The sequence below is a fragment of the Orbicella franksi genome, chromosome 3, assembly GCF_964199315.1.
Source record: "Orbicella franksi chromosome 3, jaOrbFran1.1, whole genome shotgun sequence".
Taxonomy (NCBI): Eukaryota; Metazoa; Cnidaria; class Anthozoa; order Scleractinia; family Merulinidae; genus Orbicella; species Orbicella franksi.
In genome coordinates, this window is record NC_138147.1 from 32005259 (window position 1) to 32016233 (window position 10975).

General features: G+C 39.1%; 1 protein-coding gene across 1 annotated transcript; it reads left to right on the plus strand.

The window, feature by feature from the left end:
• The first annotated feature begins 6024 nt into the window (after positions 1-6024).
• On the plus strand, positions 6025-9081 carry LOC145480342 (uncharacterized). Its single transcript, XM_081458632.1, has 2 exons — positions 6025-6059; positions 6665-9081. The coding sequence occupies exon 2, from the start codon at positions 6685-6687 to the stop codon at positions 7801-7803; it is 1119 nt and encodes a 372-aa protein (XP_081314758.1). The 5' UTR covers positions 6025-6059; positions 6665-6684; the 3' UTR covers positions 7804-9081.
• Positions 9082-10975: the final 1894 nt, after the last annotated feature.

The window sequence follows — 10975 nt, forward strand, 5'->3', positions numbered from 1 at the left end:
CGTTGTCATCATCGGCATTGACGTTATACGAGAATGCGAGGATAAAGAAACCCAGCCACACAGCTATTTACAAGCGACACCTTTTTTCTGCACTCTGTGAAAGCTAAAAGCTAAAAATTCAAAAGAGAGGTTGAAAGGAGAATACGAACTGAATAATCTGATGATCTATGTTCAAGACATTGGCAGCACACATCAGCTCATATATAAAGATCGTTGAAACATGAAATGTTGTAATCTGTTCCATTTTAGTATAAATCTATTAGCGTCCTATCACGAATGCCGTTCTCTGATTGGCTACTTACTATCTATTCTGTGATAGATAGTGTGTAGCGTAGCAGTGTGCCGTTGTTAACAAAATGACGGCCGCTTCTTGACGTTTTCGAAGTGTCTGTGAAGAGGATTTAGATAAAGTTTTGAACGACTAGTAGATTTACTCTAAAACAATTAGATTATTTGCTCTCGATTTCTATGCGTGATAGTTGACTCAGGCTGCGCCCTCGTCCACTATCACGCGATAGAAATCTCGGGCTCATAACCTAATTGTTTAGTAGAAAATTAATAAGGGGCCTTATTTTCTCTAGCTTCATTCCAGTTAACGCTATGATTGTCACCTTGACATTGCTGAGTATCCATTCCGGTTCCACAAACGTACTCGGACGAATAATTCTGGAGTCTTCTTTGACGGAGATTGACCTTCTCGGTGTTAAAATCATGAATTCAAATGAATTTAACACTAACATTCCCATCATAAGGGTGAATTACAAAAACATTAGTGCATCTGTTTAAAGGATGAAGAATATTGATTTGAAAAACGAAACAAAATCACAACAAGGCTAGACATGACAATTCAAAAAGTGATACAATTTTTATCCTATGAACTATCAACCGAAACTGTCTATTTTGCATAATAATTCAGTAACCATGATTCAAACGAAGCGATGTTTTAGAAATAAGCTAAGCTGCTATTTTTGTTGGTATCATTTTAGGGCCGATTACTCGTTTCACTTCGCACTGCAAAACAGCAGCAAAGATTCCAGCTTCCTAATGCCGCTGAATTGCAGAGAAAAACAAGGTTCTGTAAAGCTCAGCCTACGTGTCACAGGCTCCCAGGGGGGGGGGAGGGGGGTACTCCTGTATATGGGCTATATAGGTATGTGCGGCGCAAAAGGGTATTATCGCTTTGGAGGAATAGCTAGGGTAGGTTTATGCACTCTGCTCTTAAATTGGGTATGTTTCTAAAAGGGTCAGGTCTGAAATACGGTCGGTTCTGCAAAAGGGTATTGGTAAAATCGCAAACTTTGGTCCGAAATCGGGTAAAGGTTGTAAGAAGCTTGCCGCACACCCACACACAATTTTCTGGGAGTACACCATCCCCTCCGCTGCCCCCTCCCCCCCTCTTAAACAGGCTTATATTCTGACGAAAACACTGTTGGCATGTTAACTACACCCTAAAGCTAAGAGCAGCTCCATCCTCGCTCTACGCAAGCTTTTTTTACTTGGAAGTCTATAAAATTTGATATTCTCTAAACGACAAATATCCCTGGATGAGCTACATAAGCTACAGTGTTTGTTGGTAACATTCGAGGAAATTACCCTATCTACTCCATGCACACTGAAACACCAGAAAATAGTCAAGATTCCTAATGTTCCTGAATTGCACAAGGAAAAAACAAGGTCATGATTGAAGAGCACAGCCCAAGTGTCACTGGCGCCGCATACTACCCAGGCCAATATATACGAAAACACCATTTTCACGATAACTGCGCGCTGAACAGCAGCTTCAATATCGCCCTAGCTAAGCTTATTTACTTGGAAGTCTATAAAATTCGGTATTGTCTTAGCAATAAATATCCCTGGATGCGTCTTCGACCAGCTTGGATATGTAGTAGTTAACTCTGACTAGTGAATTTTAAGGACGAAAAAGAAACAAAATAAAGAAAGGAAATGAAGAGAGGAAAAAACAAGGGAAACATGTGATCTTAAGAAACAGTCAAAACAGATGTCTGCATGAAAAACCACTTGAGAAAACAAATAGGCACTTAAATTTTCCCTTGAACTTCAAGCTCGTTCATCTCAAGTATTTACAACGGAGAACAAATATTCACTATAGCCCTGAAGTCTTTAAAATCATATTTCTTTAAGCCGCAAAACCCCATTAAAACTCCATTAACTTCCGGTGATTAAATGTGTCAAACGTCAGAGATTTTTTTCTCTCTTACCTCATCGTTAAATATTGGCGCAGTCCATCAACCTATTGCAAAATATACGTGAACATGTCAAAAAGTGAAGTGTTTTTCAGGGGAACAAACATCCATTAATTGCTACCGAGCAGAAATTGAACGTCAATTTGAATTGTGTTTTTCAAATTAGGTGTAGCTTTTCTTTTTTGTTTCCCATGAAATGTTCAAAAGCCTTAAGAAAGTCTTCGTCCCATATGTCATATTTACTAAACGCTTATGCGTAGACTCAGTTCCTAACTGAACAAAAAAACTAACAGGTGAAAATAAATCTTGCAATTTACATGCTAGGAGCGTTGGCAATTGCGGAAAGCGACATAAAGTTCACCTTGGGAAACTGTCGGAAGACTTGATCTTGAAAAAGCGACTGTTCTTTAAGATTCTCTAAAGTTTTTAAATCATATTTGGACCAGCTACGATTGGAATTACAAGTCAATCACATATTTTACAATAACTGTGTAATTTCTCGCGCCCTGATTGGCTCATTTTTATCATCAATAAGAGAACAGACGGATAAATTTTAATTTAATAAAAAAAAAATAATTATCTAGTAAGAAATTATATAAAAAAAAAAAAAAATTTAATTTAAGCAAGCTTTTAACAGTTCAACTTTCAGCTGTCGAACTGCCAACTTTGTAACCAATGGGATTTTATTGACCTTTTTAAGTAGCCAATCAAAAAGCAAGGAAAGCTATTGACAATGTTCGCGTCATTTTGAATAAAATCCACTTATCTTTGTTTACGGCAAGTTTACTGCGTCTTTTCCTTCATTTATTCCCGGCATTTGACCATTTTGGGGTTTTGTTATTGTAAAAATAACAAATTGACGTCAGTTTTTTATGTGTCTGTCCTCTTCTTGATGATAAATTGCGTCATAACATTGGCAAAGTTTACTGCGGAACCACTCACCTGCGGTTTGTGGTTCCACAGCCACTTTGACAATGTTATGACGCAATTTATCATCAATAAGAGGACAGAAGCATAAAAAACCGACGTCAATTTGTTAAAGATATCAGCATATCCAAAGCAGGCGACACCTCTTAATACTCTGTCACTAGATCATTGCCTTAAGGCGTTTAATAAATACCTCAGCGAAAAATTATCTTTCTGAAACTATAAGAATCACAAATTCAGTAGATTTAAGTTTGCCGTCAAGTTAAAAAATGAAATAATATGTCGGAAATGAAGCTACAAGTATCTATTTTTCAAAGTATACTACTTCATAATTCCAGTTCCGTTCCATCAAAATGTAGCAAGGCCGCATTCTTCGCGTACTTCTTACAAAATACGAGAGGGAGCCGGAACTTTAAGAATTGTCAGACCATCCATTTCGTTTGCTAAAATATCTGCAACTTTTGAACGAGAATAATAAAACTTCATACCTCTACATCACTAATATTTTTACATCGGGCAGTCTTGCCAAATTTCAGCCAACCGAATTGCCTGAAACCCTGTTTGGAAAATACAAAAAGCTGCCTATTTTCGAAAGAGTGATGCTTTATATTTAAATTCAGTTCCTTTCCACCGAAACTGCAATACGGAGCATTTTGGTTACTTGTCTGGTTTGTTCATAACATGAACTTAAGAGACTTAAACTTTGAACGTTCTCAGACTAAACGTTTTGTTTGCCAAACTATTTGTAACTTTTGAAAGGGAAAATTAAAAATGCTCCCATGCAGTTGTCTCTCTTGTGGCACCGTTCCTGCGCACTTTTGCAAAAGTTAAACGATTGATACGCGTTGCAAACGAAGGCAAACTTTATGCTGTATTATTTGGGGTGAATACAGCCGTCAAGTTTCCACTGAATGCGCGGAAAACATGCTTTATGGCATCCTTCTGGTCTGACAATAAGAGAGCAGGGATATGTCGGGTGTAAAGGCCGTAAAAGTTTAATTTAATTTGGTGCGACAGAACGTTCTCTGAGTCAGGCTTTCTTAGTTCAATAATAATGTACTCTTTGCGGATTTTGATTTGACTTGCAGTACTTTCTCGCAGGATGGATTGTGCGCAGTTCATCGACGCGGCTCCTTTAAAATTGAAGGCTGCAATGAAGGCAGCACAAAATAGCGAAGCCAGAGGAGAAAAAGCCTGTATTGAGAAAGAAACCTGCATGCTTTCAGAAGTTAGAGCAACTTGCCGTGTATAATGATTCATCAAATATGGGATATTGATCAAGGGTGATTAATATGGCTGGATATTGTCCAAGTTCTTAATTTTGCATGTTTAATTCAGGATGGAGCCAGACACAATCGAAGTCCATACGCCGGAAAATGAACGAGGCCAATATCGATCCATCCATCTTGACCGAACAAGCTTGCATGGTCAATGAAGGAAAGATTGGAACGATTCATTATACGAAACAATTTGTGCCGCAAACTAGTACTTGCCACATGTAACAAAGTTGTATAGAGATCGACATACTATAAAAATGGACCCGTAGAGATGTGTGGTGTGAAACATACAGTGATCATTAACACGACGTATCAGACAATTTCGTCAACAGATTAATTATGTCTTTACTCAGTTTTTTCATATCATTTTGATACGTGTAGCTAATTAAGTCGGGGCTTTTTGCTCCTCGCAAAATAGCCAAATAAAAACTCCGAGTTTCTACCAGTATAGTGATCTTATTACGATTATATTAGTTTGTATTGGACATTCCGCACACGAAAATACTTGATCATAACGCTTTCCAATGGTACTTCGACGTCAAAAAAAGGAAAAAGACAGCGTTAGTTGTGTATAAAATTACATGGCGATAAGAAGGGTGGAAAAACATTCTTACTTATGAAATATATAACCTCGCCCAATAACGAATTAAAGAATGTTTTGAAATTAATCTCTTCTTTTTCTTTCAGCGCAAACGTTTTTTCAGTGAATTTCAAAAACTTAGTGCCTTAATTAGTAGGGTCCTGCCGTTCGACAGGTCCTCTTTTTGTGAGCGAACAGGACTTTGAGCGCGATGCTCAACGAGTTTGCCAAGCAGAAAGGTCGCTGAAGAGTCCATTGGCCGGGACAAAACGAAAGCGCGGCGTCATACTAATCACGAACATGCAATATATATTATCACGAGTAAATGCCAACTTTTATTGTCAGTTCGACTGGGTAGCTTTTTTCATGAAAAAACAAAACACACAACTTATTACAACACTCCAATTTAATGCATCACAGTACTTGAATCAAGAGTAGGTGACAAATTTAAGGACATTTAATCACTGGGATTGTCAAGATCACACATGGCTTTTGATCTACAAAATGTGCATGATTCACTGGTTAAAGATTACAAATATATATATATATATATATATATATATTTTATTATGTGGATCACCTTGACTGAAAGAAAATTATAATTAGCATTCGTTTTCAATCTATATGTTCCCAATTTGACTTCATAAAGCTATCGCGAACAATAACCACTCGAGTAGTTGAGTATTTTTTCCGTTAGCTGTGCATGTTCTTAACATCTCTTATTTTAACTTGAACTAATTTCTCTCGACAGCATATTTTTCAAATCCCTCTAAGGTTTACCATCATGGAATTAACTAATAAATTTAAGCTGCATTCGAAGCCAACACTTTCAGAGATATTTTAGTTTGGCGAGTTTGGAATCTTATTGACTTCCCAGTAGATAAGTTGAAGTGATATTGGAGTTGTTTTCTTACGCGCGGTTGACGTGCAATCGGTGCGGTTTCATTATTTATATTAGCCTGAGTAGCCCCGGCGCCAGGGTCACGAAGACAAGTCTTTATAAGGCCGTGTTTGTTTTGCCCAATTCAGTGGCATTAGGAAATCTTGAGAGACGTGTTCTTGCATTGTGAGGTAAGGAAAACATACTAGTTCCCTTAAAAAAAGTTACCAACACTATTTTTGGTAGCTAACTAGGTCGCAACTTGATGTTCTCTTGAATTTAGGGCGTCCAAAATTTTCAATGTAGTTCTATGGTCGCACTGATTTAGATCAGTTTGATTTTAGGATGGGCTTAGCCCTCTGCTCAGAACGGATTTTTTCATATTCAAACTTTGTTACGTTGTAAGTGTGCGTCCAAACTAGCAGAACCAAACTATCAAAGCTGGAAAGTTGTATAGCTTTGGTGAGCTAACTGACTTTCTAGAATTCCAGCTGAAAATCAATAAAACAGCATTTCAATCAATGCTTGCAAGTGACAGATAAGTATAGAACGCTTCGAATGTAGCACGGCTAATTTTCTGATTTTTGCCCAATGCAACCTCGCAATCCGTTCAGTCATGACGTGCTAAAAGTTTCCATGACTCTTCTCATGTTTTGAACAGACAGAAAACTAGCAAGGCCAGGCAAGGCTGGCTTCACGTCAGTCTACATTAATTACACATCCATGAATAGGTCATCTTTTAAACCACATTGTTAGCGTTTTAACACCGAGATGTTGTCTCTCAAATTTTTTCCAGATTTACACGACTGCAGAAAAATGTCCCGCTTGTTGATATATCTCCTGTTGGGTTTCTCTATCCTTGCATTCATCAACAATGCAATGGCTGATGACGACGACGACGATGATGATGATGACGACGATGACGACGATGATGAAGACGATGATGACGACGATGATGACGACGACGATGACGACGACGATGATGACGATGACGACGATGATGACGACGATGACGACGACGATGATGACGATGACGACGATGACGACGACGATGACGACGACGATGACGACGACGATGATGACGACGATGACGATGATGATGACGACGATGACGATGATTTTGAGTGTGTATCCGGTGAAATGAAGGTCACTGAGCAAACGAAAGGTCTCGTGCGTGTTTCAGACCTATCCGAGGGTGACGTCATCTTCGGAGTAACGGGAATCGAGCAGACGCCTGCCTGGTGCAAGGTGGTTGCTGTCTTCCCTGGACCAGGCGGCAAGAACAGGACAACCCATGACGGCTTCACAGCAGAGCACATGGTAGTCACTTCCAGTCGTGTCCACGCGCATGGTAAAAAGGGAAGGGTACAGAGCGGTCCCGTATACAGTCTTGTCACCGAGTGTGATGCCACTATGAATGCAGCAGGCCAGGCCTTCTCGCCCATCAGCACTGCCTTCTGTCCGCGTGAGCTGACCTGGAGTGAGTATATCATCTTGATGTCTGCAATACGACGAGTTACCAACCACACTCACTACTTCTGGTTTGATCCTTCTGCCTACCACGACAATGAGACAGCGATGGTTCCACACTGGGTCGACCAACTCCATCAGATATGCCAATATCTTCTGCAATGTTTAAGAGAATACCGATGCCAGCCGTTTGAGAGTGTAATGGCAGAGTTCGTTCACGGCCATCTGAACAAGGAGTATGTGGAGATCGTTGTGCAAGTTTTTCCCAACATGGGTGGTGATGTGAACAAGCAACAAGCTGGTACCATCTCTGAAGTGGTCCGTCCTCAGGAAAACAGTCACATAATCCTGTATTCTGCTCTGGGAAGCGCTATGGTGGTGCTCCTGATCATTGCAGTCGCTGCCTTGGTGTTCCGCATGCGAATCAAGAAGAACGCAACGAAGGAACTGTCCGTGGAAGCTTAAGATCTAAACCTCTAGGAAAGGGCAGAGAAAACGTCACACTTAGTAAGCTGCAAATTCAAGCAGCCCCGACGCCTTTTTTGTTAATATTTTTCGTTAAAGAGTTGAATGTCAATTCCCAGTTGTAGTTAGTTTTATCCGTTTTTGCCACAGAATTGTATTCTAGTAAATCTATTCATCTGCTGGTAGAAGGAGTTAATAAATTAAATGTGCCAAATCTTTTTTGTCTCTGTGCTTTTAAACGGATCAAATAATCATCTTCCATAAGCCTGCCACAGCGACTTCGACAACAACGTCAATTATGCTTTTATATTTAGCTTAGAACGTATCTCGCAATACTCGATCCCAAGTCATTCAGTTTGTCTATCCACTGATTGAGCTACCGGGCAAAAAATGAATAAACAAGACATACAAGACTGAATTCAACTCAAAAAAGCCACTTAAAAGTCTCGTTTCCATAAACTTCCGAGAGTAGCAACCCCCCGAAAGTAACGTCAAAAATTGTGGCCGCTAATAACTCCCGAGAGTAGCGACCCCCCGAAAGTAGCGAACCTACCCCCAACCACCCCCATTCTCCAACCAAGGTTCAGTAGTATATTTAGTTTTCTTAAGAGTCAGGCGAAGGTTGCGTATTGTAATTTTAAGTTACTCTACAACAAGGGAAGGTATTGCTTATGCGACGAAGCTTATGAAATGTATGTTGCGCCGTGTCAAAACAAAACCCGTATAATTTTTATCAAGTAACCGGGACGTAATATAGGAAACAGGAGCGAATTAAAAGGAACGTTTCTTCAGATTTGTTTTGAAAGCTCGACCAACACAATGAGATATCGTTACAGCGAATTAACGTATAACAGTGCGTTATGAAGTACAAACAGTTTATGATATCTAACTCAGTAGCTAACCTGTCGACTACTGACAAAGCGGTCTCAGTAGACATGATCATGAAGAGCTCACCCATATGGCAGCAATATAGATTTAAACTGGAAGAAGTGTCCAGTTGTACCAACTTTATATAACGTTATTTAACTCCCCGAAAGTAACGACCCCTCGAAAGTAAAGACCACCCGAGAGTAACGAGCCCCAATGCAAAGGCTGCTAATTCCGAAAGTAACGAGGGTCCTTACTTTCGGAGGTTTACGGCATGTAGTTGTTAACGTTCTCAAGATAATAAAGCAGATTTTGGTCAACACTTTTGAGAACGCTTTGTTTAAGCCGCAAAACTCCATTAAAATTCTATTCACTTCCGGTTATTAAATGTATCAAACGTTTTAGGTTTTTTCTCGCTTACCCCATCGTTAAATATTGGCGTAGTCCATAAGCACAACAAACGTGACCACAATCCTAAATGAAGTGTTTTTCAGGAGAGCAAACATCCATTAATTGCTACCTGGTTAAAATTGACCGCCAATATTTGCAGTTAAGAATTCTATTTTTCAAATTTATTAGCGAGGTGTAGCTTTTCATTCCAATGAAATATTCTTAAGTAAATGCTTAAAGATTTTGACTTCCATACGTACATTTGCGACTTTTTTTTTCAATGTATACCAACTAGTGTAATTCGTCTCTCCATTTCATCTTTACACAAAGGGTAATTGATTCTCCTATGCTGCATTGATATTTTTCTTGCAGAGAATTCGAAGGTGGGCGGCTCGAATCAGTGTTAAATTTGGGGCGATATTTCAACTATACAAGAGTTATAAAACTGGAGATTTATTATGGGATTTGTTTTTTGTACTTATTTGTAATCACACATTCAAAGCCTACAAGTGCTCCAAAGTCCTTCTATTAACCAAACAGAAGATGGAGTTCCATCTTCTCTAAGAAAAACAAATTCACGTTTGAGGTCAAGAAAAACTGCTAGTGGAAGCACAAGCGGAACGCGAGTGCGTCAGCAGTTTTTCTATTCTTTAGAGTGAATACAGCCGTCAAGTTTCCACTCAAAGGAGAAACGTGTTATGGAATCCTGGTCTGACATTAAGATACATTAGCAGGGATCTGTTGGGTCTTAATTAAGGCCTAAGACGTTTATTTTTATTTGAGCGAAATGTTGGGAAATTTTTTGAGTCAGGCCTCCTCGGTTCAATACTGGTGATCTCTTCGCGGATTTTAATTCAACCTTACAGTACTTTCCAGCGGAATGTGCGTTTTATTGACGCACCCCTTTTAAAATCGAAGGCTGCAAAGAAGGCATCACAAAGTAGTTCAGTGCTGAATGAGCCTACTTAAGTAGAGCTCTATTGAGAACGAAACCTGCTCTCACAAGTTAGAGCAACTTCCTGTATATAATAATTCATCAAATATGGATTATTGATCAAGTGTGATCACTATGGCGGGATATTGGCCAAGTTCTTTTGCATGTTTCAGTATGGAGCCAGACACAATCGAGGTCCATACACCGGAAAATGAACGAGGCTAATATCGATCCATCTTGACCGACCAAGCTTGCATGGTCAATGAAGGAAATATTCATAACAATACTATCTGTCAGTGTGCCGCAAACTTGCTACGTACAACAAAGTTGAAAAAGAAATACTGTCAAAATGGACCCGTGAAGGCGTTTGGGGTGCTACACACTGTGATCAGTAACACGACGTATCAGACAATTTCGTCAACGTATTAGTTATGTGGTTATGTCAAATCAGTTTGATACACGTAGCTAATTAGGTCGGGGCTTTTTGCTCCTCGCAAAATAGCAAATAAAAACTCCGAGTTCCCGGTTATTTTAGTTTCTTCAGTATCGCTTTCCACTGGTGCATGAATTAACGAAAACAAAAAAACAAAAAAAACCAACATTCGTTGTGTGTTCAATTATGTGGCGATAAGAATAGCGGAAAAAAGTTCTTACGTCTGAAGTGTGTAACCTCGCTCAATACTCAATTAAAGAATTGACTAGCGCGGACGCTTTTTCAGTAAATTTCAAAAAAACCAGTGCGTCACTCACTTGATGTTTTGAAAACATATGTTATTTTTTCACGGTCCAGTTCAACTGGATAGCTTTTTTCATGAAAAAAACAAAACACTCAACTTTGTAGAACTCCAATTTAATGCATCACAGTACTTGAATCAAGGGTAGGTGAAAAACTATAGCTTTTGATCTACAAAATGTACATGACTCAATTAAAGATAACAAAACTATAATTTTTTTTTCTTTAATTATGCGGGTCATCTTAAC

Bases quoted from the DNA above. Each gene is read 5' to 3' on its own strand.
- LOC145480342 (XM_081458632.1), top strand. From the start codon at position 6,685: ATGTCCCGCTTGTTGATATATCTCCTGTTGGGTTTCTCTATCCTTGCA.